This window comes from Theropithecus gelada, chromosome 7b (genome assembly GCF_003255815.1).
Source record: "Theropithecus gelada isolate Dixy chromosome 7b, Tgel_1.0, whole genome shotgun sequence".
NCBI lineage: Eukaryota > Metazoa > Chordata > Mammalia > Primates > Cercopithecidae > Theropithecus > Theropithecus gelada.
The window spans coordinates 51,138,529-51,154,378 of NC_037675.1; the positions used below are offsets into that span (position 1 = coordinate 51,138,529).

General features: G+C 39.6%; 1 protein-coding gene across 2 annotated transcripts in view; it reads right to left on the bottom strand.

Annotated features, from left to right (window-relative positions):
- Positions 1-15,850, bottom strand: part of NEMF (nuclear export mediator factor) — a 70,758-nt gene that overhangs the window by 17,753 nt on the left and 37,155 nt on the right. The window contains exons 17-22 of one of the 2 annotated variants that reach the window (XM_025391162.1): positions 14,426-14,529; positions 13,647-13,709; positions 5,113-5,225; positions 2,321-2,378; positions 1,755-1,813; positions 1,539-1,659 (exon numbers count right to left, since the gene is read on the bottom strand). In XM_025391162.1, the coding sequence (XP_025246947.1) occupies positions 1,539-1,659; positions 1,755-1,813; positions 2,321-2,378; positions 5,113-5,225; positions 13,647-13,709; positions 14,426-14,529 (518 nt within the window). The remainder of the gene's footprint in view (positions 1-1,538; positions 1,660-1,754; positions 1,814-2,320; positions 2,379-5,112; positions 5,226-13,646; positions 13,710-14,425; positions 14,530-15,850) is intronic. The other variant, XM_025391164.1, reaches the window with a different exon arrangement.

A 15,850-nucleotide genomic window follows, 5' to 3' on the forward strand; every position in this document is an offset into this window, starting at 1 on the left:
TTTGAGACGGAGTCTCGCTCTGTCGCCCAGGCTGGAGTGCAGTGGCCAGATCTCAGCTCACTGCAAGCTCCGCCTCCCGGGTTCACGCCATTCTCCTGCCTCAGCCTCCCGAGTAGCTGGGACTACAGGCGCCCGCCACCTCGCCCGGCTAGTTGTTTGTATTTTTTTTAGTAGAGACGGGGTTTCACCGTGTTAGCCAGGATGGTCTCGATCTCCTGACCTCGTGATCCACCCGTCTTGGCCTCCCAAAGTGCTGGGATTACAGGCTTGAGCCACCGCGCCCGGCCCCAAGATCCTTTACCACAATAAATTTCTTGGACATTGCTACCCTTTCAACATAGAAAACCACAACTTTGCCTTAGTTGAGTATTTCCAAAAAGCAAGACAGCAAAATTAGTTGTATATTTTATTATAATTTGCACATAAAACTTAAATACATATTATATAACACACATAACAGGTGCTCATTCTTTTGCAAAGGAACTAATAGTAGTAATAGGGTCTACTGTCTCACCTGCAAAATGACATGCCACCACTCATCTGACAAGGATGGTTACAAGAATAGAAAATAATGTAAATAGGCCAGGTGCAGTGGCTCACGCCTGTAATCCCAGCACTTTGGGAGGCCGAGGTGGGTGGATCACGAGGTCAGGAGCTCAAGACCAGCCTGGCCAAGATGGTGAAACCCCGTCTACTAAAAATACAAAAATTAGCCAGGCGTGGTGGCAGGTGCCTGTAATCCCAGCTACTCAGGAGGCTGAGGCAGAAGAATTGTTTGAACCTGGGCAGCAGAGGTTGCAGTGAGCCGAGATCGCGCCACTACACTCTAGTCTGGCAACAGACTGAAACTCCGTCTTGGGGATTAAAAAAAAAAAAAGAAAAGAATGTAAATAAGGCACTTTATACAGTCCCAGGGAAATGGTGAGCCTCAATCAATAGAATCTTACAGCACAACAGTAATAGTAAATGAAACAATGCAATATTACCTGTAAAAAGGAATGACCTTAGCAAAGAGAGTAACTACAAAATAGTTTAGTGGGAATATTTTCCGTAGTTCCTTTAGGTAGGCAGGTAAATTTATTCTAGCAACTATAATTACTCTCTACTTGAAACAAATATTTTGCCTCCCAGGTTCAAGCCTCCCACCTCAGCCTCTTCAGTAGCTGGGACTAGAGGCGCTGATTTTTTTGGTAGAGATGGGGTTTTGCCATGTTGCCCAGGCTCGTCCTTGGGTTGTCCCAGCCCAGGAGCTGGTCTCAAGCTCCTGAGCTCAAGCAATCCACCTGCCTCGGACTCCCAAAAGTGCTGGGATTACAGGCATGAGCCACAACGCCCGGCCTGATAAATACTTTTAAATTCACTAGAATAAGTATATTTAGCATTTCCAAAAACAAAATTCAGTAAAACAGCAAGTACTTTGGGTTTTTTTTTTTTGAAATTTAGATTATCCCAAAAGAGACATGATCTTCTAAGGATTTAGAAGCAAAACTTGGTAACAAAAAACATCACAAACTAATTTCTTAAAATCTATAAACTACCTAATTGTTCCATTTCTTCTGATATGAGTTCGCCTGTGCAACTTGCCAGTGTCTCCATGTCTTCATCCTGTACTCTGACTTTTCGTTCACCCCGATGTCTCCAAACACAAGACTCATCTACCTAAAGAAATAGTTATTTGTCAGTGACGGAGCTTTAAACAAGACTAATGAAAATCAGGAAAAAAATAAATAAATAACCAAGAAGCTGAAGAGTACCTTAAAAAGGAAGCTAAACCCCATCATTAGATATGAGGGAGGAAGAAAATTCTTTTTTCCTACAAAAGATAACATACATTAATGCTTTAAAAATCAGGTTTCTCCACTTTTTGCTTACAAAACAAAAAAAAATTAGTGTCAGATGACACGAATGGTCATATCCATTTTGTCTTTTACTATGTCATGAATAACATTTCCCATTTATAGAACTGGGCAGTATGTATAGGAACAGTTATTAAGAAGAAAAAAAAATACATGCTTGCTCTGATATTCTGGGTCAGTCAGACCCTGAATATTCTATTTTCAGAAATAAGTTCAGGCTATACTTTCTTAACCTTATAACTAAACTACACGAAAGTGCACTGCCCTCAAAAAAAATATACATGAAGATATGACAAACACTAAACTTGTCCCACCAAGGCAAAAATTTCTTTACTTCATAGCAGACTTTATATAAGAAATCCGAGTAATTAGTTTCTGTTCTAAGAGTAACTGTAAACTGTCCTCAAACCTGTCTCCATAATCTATTGACAAGTCTAGGGATATTTTTCCTGTCAAGACATTACCTCTTATCATGAAGCTTCCTGTTGTCAAATATTCTCCAGTTGGTGCTGTTTTAGATACCTGAAGAACACAATAATACATTGTATTCTTATTTTTAAAAATACTCCGGTTTTCTTTTTCCACTCGAGAAAGTAAAGTCAGAGTCAAGTAAGCCACACTGTCTCCTGAAAAGTTTGTAATTTCGTATAAATTCTCAATACTGAAGGGAAAGATAGCCCTTTCATGACAGATAAGCCTCTGGAAGTAACAGAGAAAAACAAAGAATCCACTACATCAATCATTTTCTTTCTTTTTTCTTTTGAGACGAAGTCTCACTCTGTTGCCCAAGCTGAAGTGCGGTGGCACAATCTCGGCTCACTGCAACCTCTACCTCCTGGGTTCAAGCGATTCTCCTGCCTTAGCCTCCTGAGTAGCTGGGACTACAGGCACCCGCCACCATGCCTGGCTGATTTGTGTATTTTTAGTAGAGACGGGCTTTCACTATGTTGGCCAGGCTGGTCTTGAACTCCTAACCTCATGATCCACCTGCCTCAGCCTCCCAAAGTGCTGGGATTACAGGCGTGAGCCATCATGCCCGGCAATAATTTTCAAATGCCATGGACGACAGCAGAACTGGTCCACTCATCTCTTCCAGCGTGAGATGTAATGAGAAAACTAATGATAGGTCAATGAGCTTATCATAAAGCTATGTTTATTAAAATAAAGCTGTATTTATTAAATAAAATCCTTGTCTAAGATACTGTTTTTGATAATAAAGTTTTTTTTTCTCTTTTTTTTGAGACGGAGTCTTGCACTGTCACCCAGGCTGGAGTGCAGTGGCCCAATCTTGGCTCACTGCAATCTCAGCCTCCCAGGTTCCAGCAATTCTCCTGCCTCAGCCTCCCAAGTAGCTGGGACTACAGGCATGCACCACCATGCCCGGCTAACTTTTGTATTTTTTTAGTAGAGGTGGGGTTTCACCATACTGGCCAGGCTGGCCTCGAACTCCTGACTTTATGATCTGCCCACCTTGGCCTCCCAAAGTGCTGGGATTACAGGCATGAGGCAAAAGTAACTTTTCACTATATGAAATAAAGATTACAGGAAAATTTTAAAAAATATATCCTATTTCGGCAAACAGAAAGTGAGTAAACTTATCCCATAATTTAAAAAAATGTTGGGGCCAGGCGTGGTAGCTCACGCCTGTAATCCCAGCACTCTGGGAAGCCAAGGCAGGTGGATCACGAGGTCAGGAGTTCAAGACCAGCCTGGCTAAGACAGTGAAACCCTGTCCCTATTAAAAACACAAAAATTAGCCAGGCGTGGTGACGGGTACCTATAATCCCAGTTACTCAGGAGGCTGAGGCAGAGAACTGCTTGAACCCAGGAGGCGGAGGTTGCAGTGAGCCGAGATCGTGCCACTGCATTCTAGCCTGGGTGACAGAGCAACACTCCATCTCAAAAATATATATATAAATAAATAAAAAATTATAAATCTTTGAAACCCCCAAATCTTCAGAGTATCTTTATTAGTCATAGTTATTAAAATAGCAAGGGGCCAAGTGTGCTAGCTCACACCTGTAATCCCAGCACTTTGGGAGGCGGAAGGAGTTCACTTGAGGCCAGGAGTTTGAGACCTGGCCTGGCCAACATGGCCAAACCCCATTTCTACAAAAACAGAAAAAGTAGCCAGGTGTGGTGGCACACTCCTGTAGTCCCAGCTACTCAGGAGGCAGAGGCAGGAGAATCGCTTGAACTCATGAGGCAGAGGCTGCAGTGAGCTGAAATTGCACCACTGCACTCGAGCCTGGGCAACAGAGCAAGACTCCATCTCAAAACAAACAAAACAAACACAAAAAACCAGCAAGGGATTAAAAACACACTAAATTTCATTCTAAAAAATTTCTTAATAAAAGAATTAAAACCACTTTTATAACAGCACTGAGGTAGCAATTTATAATCCCCCTATAATGACAATATCATAGCACAGCATATAATAAATATAAAAAGATACAAAAATGAAACTAAATCTAAGGGAGTATAATGAAACTGAACTCTTTTTATCCTACTGTACAGCTTTATGAACTTATAAAAGTACATCATCATCAATTATAATTCTCAAAAGTATGATAAGAAATCAATAGCAATGTGAGGTCAAATATGGAATGAAGTATCACCAAACTAAACAGCACTGGCCAGGCACCATGGCTTACACCTGTAATCCCAGCACTTTGGGAGGCTGAGGCAAGAGGATCACTTGAGGTCAGGAATTCGAGACCAGCCTGGCCAACATGGTGAAACCCCATCTCTACAAAGAAAAAAAAAAAAATGCAAAAAAAAAAACCCAACAACATCATTAACCACAAAGAAGGGCAATTACTAAAAACAAATGAGGATATGCCTACTTTTCTGGAAGGGCCCAAGAGAATTCAGAATATTCCAACAAAGATGAACAGGAGAAAGGCCTTTTAGGTCAGTATGCCAATAATAATCAATAATAACTGGAATACTCTTTATCCTGTATAACTGTATGGATCACTCTCTCTTCATTTACCTCTCTGCTCAAATCCTACCTTCCTAGAAAGGTTTCCCCAATACTTCATCCAAAATGGTATCCCCTATCACTCTCTATCCCCTTTCATACTTTAAAAAATACGTATTTTATGACACTTATTACCTGACATTATGTACATATTTTCCTCTACCAAAAAAATGTTAGCTCTATTAGAGCCTTGTCTGCTTTATTTACTTCTATACTCTCAAAATTTGACACACAGTAGCTCTTAATAAGAAAAAGGACAAGAGCCCTTATTACCTGATGATGGTACACCCACCAAGCACTAGTGATAACTCGTGCATCCCAAGCAGCACTGTAGCAAAGTGCCATTGTGCCAGCTTCAGTCAAGGTCCGTGGGGGGATGGGTTCTCCTGGAATAACAATGCATAATGTTTCAATACCAAAGTATGGACTTTCTCCAGAGAAAGATGAAAATTACATGCTGCATGACAGGGTCAATCATTTTTTTTTTTTTTTTTTTTTTGAGACAGAGTCTTGCTCTGTCACTCAGGCTGGAGTGCAGTGGCACAATCTCAGCTCACTGCAACCTCCACCTCCTGGGTTCAAGCAATTCTCTGCCTCAGCCTACTGAGTAGCTGCGATTACAGGCGCCCGCCACCATTCCCCGCTAAATGTTTGTATCTTTAGTAGAGACGGGGTTTCACCATCTTGGCCAGGCTGGTCTTGAACTCCTGACCTCATGATCCACCCACCTCAGCCTTCCAGAATGCTGGGATTACAGGCATAAGCCACCGCATCCGGCCAGTCAATCATATATCTTAAATACTAACACCTTTTTACTTCATCATTATAAAAAGTTACTAAAAATGTATTTTTAATATTGCTATTTACAGAGCAAGCTTTTAAATGACCTATGTAAATAAAACATGTCAGAGAAGAAATATCCTCTCACATCAATAATTCTAACTTCACTCCAGAAAAGATAATTTAGAGAAATCCATTTAAAGTTTGAAGACTTCCAAAATTAAAATAGATTGGCGGAATCATGAACATGAAGAGCATACATGAATAATATGTCCCTTATGGTTAGATTTCAAATATTTTTAAATTGGGGTATAATTCACCTGCCATAAAATTCACCCCTTTAAAGTGCACAATTCAATGGCTTTTTGTATATTCATAATGCTGTGTGACCATGACCATCAACACTATTTAATTCCAGAACATTTTCATCATCCCAGAAAAGAAACCCTATATTCATTAGCAGCCACTCCCCATTTTCTCCTCTGTACCCAGTCCCTGGCAATTACTAATCTATTTTCTGTCTCTATGGTTTTGCCTAATTTGGACGTTTTATACAAATGTAATCATACATAGCATTTTAGGTTTGGCTTCTTTCACTTAGCTTAATGTTTTTCAAGGTCATTCCATGTTAAAAGCACATATAAGTACTTCTGTTCTTTGTAAGTCTGAATAATATTCCATTATATGGATATACCACATTTTGTTTATTCATTAATTGAATGACATATGAATTGTTTCCATTTCTTGGCTATTATACATAATGCTGCTATCAGTATCTGCAAACAAGTTTTGTATGGACACATACCTTTGCTTATCTTGGGTATATACCTAAGAGAGGAATTGCAGGGTCAATTATGTTTTACATTTTTTGCAACTGCCAAACCATTTCCCATAGCAGTATTCTATTTTCTCCACCATCATCACCAACACGTGTTACTGTTTTCTCCAGCATCATCACCAACACGTGTTAGTGGGTATAAAGTGGTATCTTGGCCGGGCGCGGTGGCTCAAGCCTGTAATCCCAGCTCTTTGGGAGGCCGAGACGGGCGGATCACAAGGTCAGGAGATCGAGACCATCCTGGCTAACACGGTGAAACCCCGTCTCTACTAAAAAATACAAAAAACTAGCCGGGCGAGGCGGCGGGCGCCTGTAGTCCCAGCTACTCGGGAGGCTGAGGCAGGAGAATGGCGTGAGCCCGGGAGGCGGAGCTTGCAGTGAGCTGAGGTCCGGCCACTGTACTCCAGCCTGGGCGACAGAGCAAGACTCCGTCTCAAAAAAAAAAAAAAAAAAAGTGGTATCTTGTGTTTTTTTGAGACGGAGTCGTGCTCTTTTTGCCCTGGCTGGAGTGCACTAGCATGATCTCAGCTCACTGCAACCTCCGCCACCTGGGTTCAAGCGATTCTCCTGCCTCAGCCTCCTGAGTAGCTGGGATTACAGGCGTCTGCCACTACACCCAGCTAATTATATACATATATATATATATATTTTTTTTTTTTTTACTAGAGATGGGTTTCACTATACTGGCCAGGCTGGTCTCAAACTCCTGACCTCAATGATCCACCTGCCTCTGCCTCCCAAAGTGCTAGGATTACATGTATGAGCCACAGCACCTGACTGGTATCTTGTGATTTTGATTTAAATTTTTCCTAATGACTGATGATACTGAGAATTGTTCCATGTGATTGTTGGCCATTCACATATCTTTGCAGAAATATCCATACAAATCTCTTGCTCATTTTTCAGCTGGGTTACTTCCCTTTCTATTGTTGAAACTTAAGAATTATTTGGATACTAGTCTCATCAGATAAATGATTTGCAAATATGTTCTCTTATTCTGTGGGTTGTCGTTTAACTTTCTTGATAATGTTCTTTGGATTAAGGTTTTATTTATTTATTGTATTTTTTGAGACAGAATTTCGCTCATTGCCCAGGCTGGAATGCAATGATGCCATCTCAGCTCACTGCAATCTCCGCCTCCTGGGTTCAAGCGATTCTCCTGCCTCAGCCTCCCAAGTAGCTTGGATTACAGATGCCTGCCACCATGCCAGGCTAATTTTTCATATTTTTTAGTTGAGACAGGGTTTCACCATGTTGGCCAGGCTGGTCTTGAACTCTTGACCTCAGGTGATCCACCTGCCTCGGCCTTCCAAAGTGCTGGGATTACAGGCGTGAGCCACCGTGTCCAGGCTGAATTAAGGTTTTTAATTTCATGTCTAACTTATCTGTTTTTTGTTTGATTACTTATGATTCTGGTATCATATCTAAGAAATTACTGCATGATACAAGATCATGAAAATTTATGCCTTGTTTTCTTCTAGCAGCTTTATACTTCTGGCTTTTAAGTTTAGGTCTTGGATGCATTTTAAGTTAATTTTTATAAATAGTGTGATGAACAGGTCTATCCTCAATCTTTTGCATGTCGATATCTAGTAGTCCACACTACTGTTAAAAAGCTAAGCCACAGACTGGCAGAAAATATTTGCAAAAGACATAGCAGATGAAAGATTGTTATCTAAAATATACAAAAAACTCTTAGAACTCAACAGTAAAAACACAAACAGCCCAATTAAAAAATAGGCCACTTTTAAGACACCACCTCAAAGATATACATATGAATATCTAATAAGTCATCAAGGAAATGCAAATTACAACAACACTGAAATACACTATGCATCAATGATAACGGCCAAAATCCAAAACACTGACAACACTAAATTCTGGTGGCAGTGGAAGAGCAAGAACTCCCATTGCTGGTGGTGATGTAAAAGGATACAGCCACTTTAGAAGACAGTCTGGTGGCTTCTTACAAAACTAAAAATATGGCTGGGTGCGGTGGCTCATGCGTGTAATCCCAGCATTCTGGGAGGCCGAGACAGGTGGATCACAAGGTAAGGAGATCGAGAGCATCCTGGCTAACACAGTGAAACCCTGTCTCTACTAAAAATACAAAAAATTAGCCAGCCTGGTGGCGGGCGCCTGTAGTCCCCAGCTACTCGGAAGGCTGAGGTAGGAGAATGGCATGAACCCGGGAGGCAGAGCTTGCAGTGAGCCGAGATCACACCACTGCACTCCAGCCTGGGCGACAGAGTGAGACTCCGTCTCAAAAAAAAACTAAAAATACTCTTACCATGTGATTGAACAATCTTGATGTTCGGTATTTATCAAAATGAACTGAAAACGTATATCCATATAAAAGCCTACGCAGACGTTTATAGTAGCTTTATTCATATTGCCAAAACTTGGAAGCAACCAAATTCAGTAGATTAATGGGTAAACTGTGGTTCATCCAGACAACTGAATATTACTCAGCGATAAAAAGAAATGAGCTATCAAGCTATGAAGAGACATGGAGGAAAGGTAAAAGCATACTACTAAGTGAAGAAGCCAGCCTTTAAAGACCAGTGGTTGTCAGGGGTTGGGGGAAGGGAGGGATGAACAGGCAAGGCACAGAGGATTTTTTTAGCACAGCAAACTAAATCTTTATGATACTATAATGGCAGATACATGTTTTATACATTTGTCCAAACTTGAAGACTACACATCATCAAGAGTGAACCCTGGCTGGGCTTGGTGACTCATGCCTGTAATCCCAGCACTTTGGGAGGCCGAGGTGGGCAGATCACTTGAGGTCAGGAGTTCGAGACCAGTCTGGCCAACACAGTAAAACCCTGTTTCTTTTAAAAATACAAAAACTAGCCAGGTGTGGTGGTGTGTGCCTGTAATTGCAGCTACTTTGGAGGCTGAGGCAGGAGAATCGCTTGAACCGGGGAGGCAAGGTTGCACTGAGCCAAGATTACGCCACTGCACTCCAGCTGGGCAACAGAGCAAGACTCCATCTCAAAAAAAAAAAAAAAAAAAAGAGTGAATCCTAATACAAACTATGGACTCTGGGTCATAATGATGTGTCAATGTAGATTCATTAGTTGTAACAAATGTACCGTTCTGGTGGGAGATATTGGTAATAGGGGAGGTTACGCATGTATGCAGCAGGGGATATGTGGGAAATCTCTATACATTCTGCTCAATTTTGTTGTGAAGCTAAAACTGGTCGAAAAAATTGTCTATTTAAAAAAAGAGGCCAGAGGCTGGATGCAGTTGTTCACGCCTGTAATCCCAGCACTTTGGGAGGCCGAGGCAGGCGGATCAGAAGGTCAAGAGATCAAGACCATCCTAGCTAACACGGTGAAACCCTGTCTCTACTAAAAATACAAAAAATTAGCCGGGCATGGTGGCAGGCACCTGTAGTCCCAGCTACTCAGGAGGCTGAGGCAGGAGAATGGTGTGAACCTGGGAGGCAGAGCTTGCAGTGAGCAGAGATCACACCACTGCACTCCAGCCTAGGCGACACTGCAAGACTCCGTCTCAAAAAACCAAAAGCAAAAAAAAAAAAAAAAAAAAAAGAAAGAAAAAAGAAACAGGAAATTCTATCCCCATTGGTCTTGGCACCACTGCTGAAAATTAACTGATCATAAACTACAGGTTTATTTCTGGAATCTCAATTCTATACCTTAATCTATTTGTCCATCTTCATGCCAGTACCACAGTGTCCTGATTACTGTTACTCTGTAGAAAGCTTTAAAATCAGGAAATATGAGTCCTTCAAAATTTGCTCTTCATTTTCAATACTGCTTTGGCTAATCTGAGTCCCCTTGCATTACCATACGAATTTTAGAATCAGCTTCTCCATCTCTTAAAAAAAAAAAAAAAAAAATGCTGGGCCAGGGGCAGTGGCTCATGCCTGTAATCCCAGTACTTGAGGAGGTCAAAGTGGGTGGATTGCTTGAGCTCAGGAGCTCGAGAGCAGTCTGCACAACATGGCAAAACTTCATCTCTACAAAAAACACAAAAATTAGTTGGGCACAGTGGCATGTTTCTATGGTCCCAACTACTCAGGAGGCTGAGATGGGAGGATCACTTGAACCTGGAAGGTCAAGGCTGCAGGGCGCCAATCACACCACTTTATTACAGCCTGGGTGACAGGAGACCCTGTCTCAAAACAAACAAACAAAAAAAGCAGCTGCAATTTTGAGGGATTACATTGAATCCATAGATTACTGGGGAGTACTGCTATCACAACAATATTAAGACTTTCAATACAAGCACATGGGATGTCCAATTTAGCTCTTTAATTCCTTAAAGTAATTTTATAGTTTATTATCTGTAAGTGTTGTTAAGTCTTTTGGTAAATTGATTCCTAAGTATTTTATTCTTTTTAATGCTATTATAAATTGACTTGTTTTATTAATTTCCTTTTCAGATTGTTAATTGGTAGTGTATAGAAATACAACTGATTTTTGTTTATTGATCTCATATCCTGGACATTGCTGAACTTGTTTATTAGCTATGATAATTTCTGGTGGATTCTTTAGGTTTTTTAAATGTGTGAGATCATATCAACTGTAAACATAGTTTTACGTTTGCCTAATTTGGATTTTTTAATTTCTTTTTATTGCCTAATGACCTATATAGAACCATCAGTATAATGTTAAATAGAAATGGCAAGAAACAAACATATCTGTCTTATTACTGATGGGAGGAGGAAAGTACCCAATCTTTCAGCAGTAAGTATGATTGTTAGCTGCGGGTTTTTCATAAGTGCTTGTTTACCAAGTTGAGGAATATCCCTTCTATTCCTAGTTTGCTAAGTGTTTTTATCACATACAAATATTAAATTTTGTCAAATGGTTTTTCTTCGTAAGTTGAGATAATCTATGTGTTTTTTGTCCTTTATTAGTAGACTGTATTACATTAATTTCCATATACTGAACCAACCTTTCATTCCTGAGATAAATCACACTTTGTCATGCTATATAGTCACTTTAATATGCTGCCAGATTCAGTTTGCTAATATTTTGTCAAATATTTTTGTCTATATTTATAACTGGTATTGGTCTATAGTTTTCTTGTGTTATCTTTGGTTTTTGTAATACTGGCCTTGTAGAATGAGTTAGGAAGTGTTCCCATTAATCCCATATTTTGGAAGAGTTTGTGAAGAACTGGCATTCAACCTTCCTTATAATTCACCAGTGAAGCCATCTAGCCTAGGGTTTTCTTTGATGAGTATTTAAAAAATATTTTTCTTTATTATTAATCCAATCTCTGCACTTACAAGTTTATTTCAATTCTCTATTTCTTCTTGAGTCAGTTTTAGTATTTATATCTTTGTAGGAATTTGTCCATTTCATCTAGGTTACATAAACTGCTGGCATATAATTGTTCATGGTATTGCCTTATAATCCTTTCAATATCTGTAAAGTCAGTAGTAATGTACCCTATTTCATTCCTGATTTTAGGGATTTGAGTCCTCTATTTTCTTGGTCAGTCTAGCCAAGGGTTTATCAATTTTGTTTATCTTTTCAAAGAACCAACTTGGGTTTTGTTCATTTTCTCTATTTTTTTCCTATTCTCTGTTTTATTCATTTCTACTCTAATATTTACTATTTTCTTCCTTCTCTTTGCTTTGGGTTGTTTTTGTAGTTCTTAAAGTGCAAAGTTAGGTTACTGATTTGAGATAGAAATTTCCTCTTTTTAAATATAGGCATTTACAGCTATAAATTACCCCCTAAGGGCTGCTCTTCTTGCATCTCATAAGTTTTGACATACTGTATTTTCATTTCATTCATCTCAAAGTGTTTTGTGGCATCTTTTGTGATTTCCTCTTTGTTCCATTGCTTATTTGTAACTGTGGTATTTAATTTCCACATACTTACGAATTTAAAACATTTTCTTCTACTACTGGTTTCTAATTTCACCCCACTATAATCAGAAAACTTACTTTGTCTAATTTCAAGAGTTTTAAATGTATTGAGGCTTGTTTTTGTTTCTTTTTTTGAGATGGGAGTCTCACCCTGTCACCCAGGCTGGAGTGCAATGGCGCTGTCTCAGCTCACTGCAACCTCTGCCTCTTGGGTTCAAGCGATTCTCCTGCCTCAGCCTCCCAAGTAGCTGGGACTACGGGCGTGTGCCACCACACCTAGCTTATTTTTTGTATTTTTAGTAGAAATAGAGTTTCACCATGTTAGCCAGGTTGGTCTCAACCTCCTGACTTCATAATCTGCCTGCCTCAGCCTCCCAAAGTGCTGGGATTACAGGCGTGAGCCACCACATCCAGCCAAGGCCTGTTTTAGAGACTATCCTATGGTTTACCCCAGAGATTTCATGTGCACCTAAGAATACAGGGTGAGCATCCCAAATCTGAAAATCCAAAATGCTCCAAAATCTAAAACTTTCTGAGTGCAGCATGACGACTAAAGAAAATGCCCACTGGCGTTTGCTAGAAATGTTTTGGAGCATTTTGAATCTCTGATTTTTGGATTCGGGATGCTAAACTGGTAAGTATAATGCAAATACTTCAAAATATACAAACACTTCTGGTCCCAAGCATTTCAGATAGGATACTCAGCCTGTATTGTGCTGTTGTTAGGTAGAGTATTCTAGAGGTGTCTGTTAGATATAGTTTATAGTGTTGTTCAAGTCTTCCATTTCCTTGCTGATTCTGCGTCCAGTTATTCTATGACTGAAAGTTGGGTATTAAAGTCCTCAATTATTATTGTAGAATTCTCTCTTTCTCCCTTCAATTCTGTCAGGTCTGCTTCATGTATTCTAGGGCTCTGTTATTAGCAGCACATATAACTTATATCTTATCGACTGATCCTTTTATCACTATATCTTTTTTTATTACGTGTGTGTGTGTGTGTGTGTGTGTGTGTGTGTGTCTGTGTTTTAGAGATGAAGTCTCATTCTCTCACCCAAGCTGATCCTCCCACCTCAACTTTCTGTAGCTGGGCCCACAGGTGCATGCCACTGCACCCAGATTTTAAAAAATTATTCTAGAGGTGGGGTTTCACTGTCTTGCCCAGTCTGGTCTCAAACTCCTGGCCTCAAATAATCCTCACACTTCAGCCTCCCAAAGTGCTGGGACTACAGCCATGAGCCACCACATCTGGCCCGCTATTAAATTTTTGTCTTACACTAAAAATATTTTAAAGAAAGGAATAAAAATTCTGAATAGAAAGAAATATGTTACCTGTTGGATTCTTAATTACACAGCTAGTAGCTCCATGAAGATCAGCGTGTACATAAATGTCTCCTTAAATACAGACCAAAAAAAAATGACACTTTAAGTTCTAATTCTCTTTTTCTTTTTCTTTTTTTTTTTTTTTCAGATGGAGTCTCACTCTGTCGCCCAGGCTGGAGTGCAGTGGTGCGATTTCGGCTCACTGCAACTTCCGCCCCTGAGGTTCAGGCAATTCTCCCACCTCAGCCTCCCGAGTAGCTGGGATTACAGGCACGCACTACCATGCCCAGCTAATTTTTTTGGTATTTTTAGTGGAGACAGGGTTTCACCATGTTGGCCAGGCTGTTCTTGAACTCCTGACCTCAGGTGATCCACCTGCCTCAGCCTCCCAAAGTGGCTGAGATTACAGGCGTGAGCCACCACACCCGGCCAAGTCCTAACTCTAAGTGTGAAAAATGATTGCAAACTTTAACACCGCAACAGTAACCTTTTAAAAATTTGACCTACGATGACTCTGAAGACTGAAAGTTATTCAATACTCTAATGTAATAGAGTATTGAAAGTCCAACACTGCAGATTAGCTCAGCAATACCATTTTAGGAATATTCACTTAAAAACTAAAAGCATCAAAACACATATTCAACAAACCATGAAGCATCATGCATCAAATCTTTCTACTAGTTAAATCTATCAAACAAAAGAGTATAACAAGAAAATGAATGCCTAATATTGAGATAACTGATCCAATCATTTAAGAGAAAATTCTTCCAAATTTTAATCTTACCTACCTGGTGTCAAGTATCTTTTCACAATTATTTCATTCTGTTGCTGATCTCGTCCACCTATAATTAGATAGTTCTCTGAGCTAATGAACCATAGAAATTTCTCAAACCTACCAAGATGAAAGAAAAAAAGTTAACTTTTCTTTATAGCTGCCTGAATTCATACCCTTTTTGCAAACGAAACACAACAGGAAGCTATCCTGCCTGTGTAGTTTAAGACAAGTTGATGGTTTAATTTTTTTTAAGGCATCAAGCTGAATTTGACTAAAAACCTATAATACAAGTTGCCCTAGGATATTCTTAAGACAGTCTTAGAAAAAGGAAATTAAATTCTATATTTAAAAAAGTTACCTTCTTACTCCATATAGCCTTCTTCAACTCAGTAACTTCTAACAATAAATTACATAAAGCAAAAGTATAAAATGTCATATGGTCCTTAAGTTTAGCTTTCTTTTAGTGAGGTACTGAATAGGCTTTAGACCACTGATAAGAAAGAAATGTTGTTTTCCCACTCTGTTCTCAATAAATGAATGTAATTAATCTTTATATATGATATTATTTACATTGTTTTAAACACAAAAGACCAAAAATTGTCTTTAGGAGGGTAAAATTATAACTTTTCTCAAAAGACAAAGTAACTTGGGTTTTCATGATCAATACCTGCAAGATAAAAAGTATAGAGTATATTATTTGTAGGACATTTAGAAAATGACATGCAAGACAGATGAAAATAAATACTTGCTACATGATATATGACTACAGAGATTATCTTTCGTATGTTTTAATCCACAATTTTTAAAACTTTTGGTTAAAAATGGTCGACTAAGCACAGATACTTAACTTAAACTCCCTAATACAATAGTGAAAGGACTTTATTACTATTTTCTAATCTGATTTTTTTATTGGGTAACACATACTCATGGTTGAATAAAATTTTTTACTTATATAAAAAAGGTCAGCCGGACACGGTGGCTCACACCTGTAATCCCAGCACTTCAGGAGACTGAGGCGGGCAGATCACGAGGTCAGGAGATCTAGACCACCCTGGTTAACACGGTGAAACCCCATCTCTACTGAAAATACGAAAAATCAGCCGGGCATAGTGGCGGGGTCCAGTAGTCTCAGCTACACTAGAGGCAGAGGCAGGAGAATGGCGTGAACCTGTGAGGCAGAGCTTACAGTGAGCCGAGATCACGCCCTTGCACTCCAGTCCAGGCAACAGAGTGAGACTCCGTCTCAATAAAAAATAAAAATAAAAAAATAAAATAAAGGTAGTGAGAGATCCTGCATCCCTTCAGTTCCTGTCACTACATCAAAGAGGGAGCCATTGTGATTGGTTTTCTGAGCATCCCTCTCGAGATTCTTTACACATAGAAAAGTTAAAATATTTATCCTAATCTTCTCTTTTCTGTTGCGGGAAGTCAGGGACCC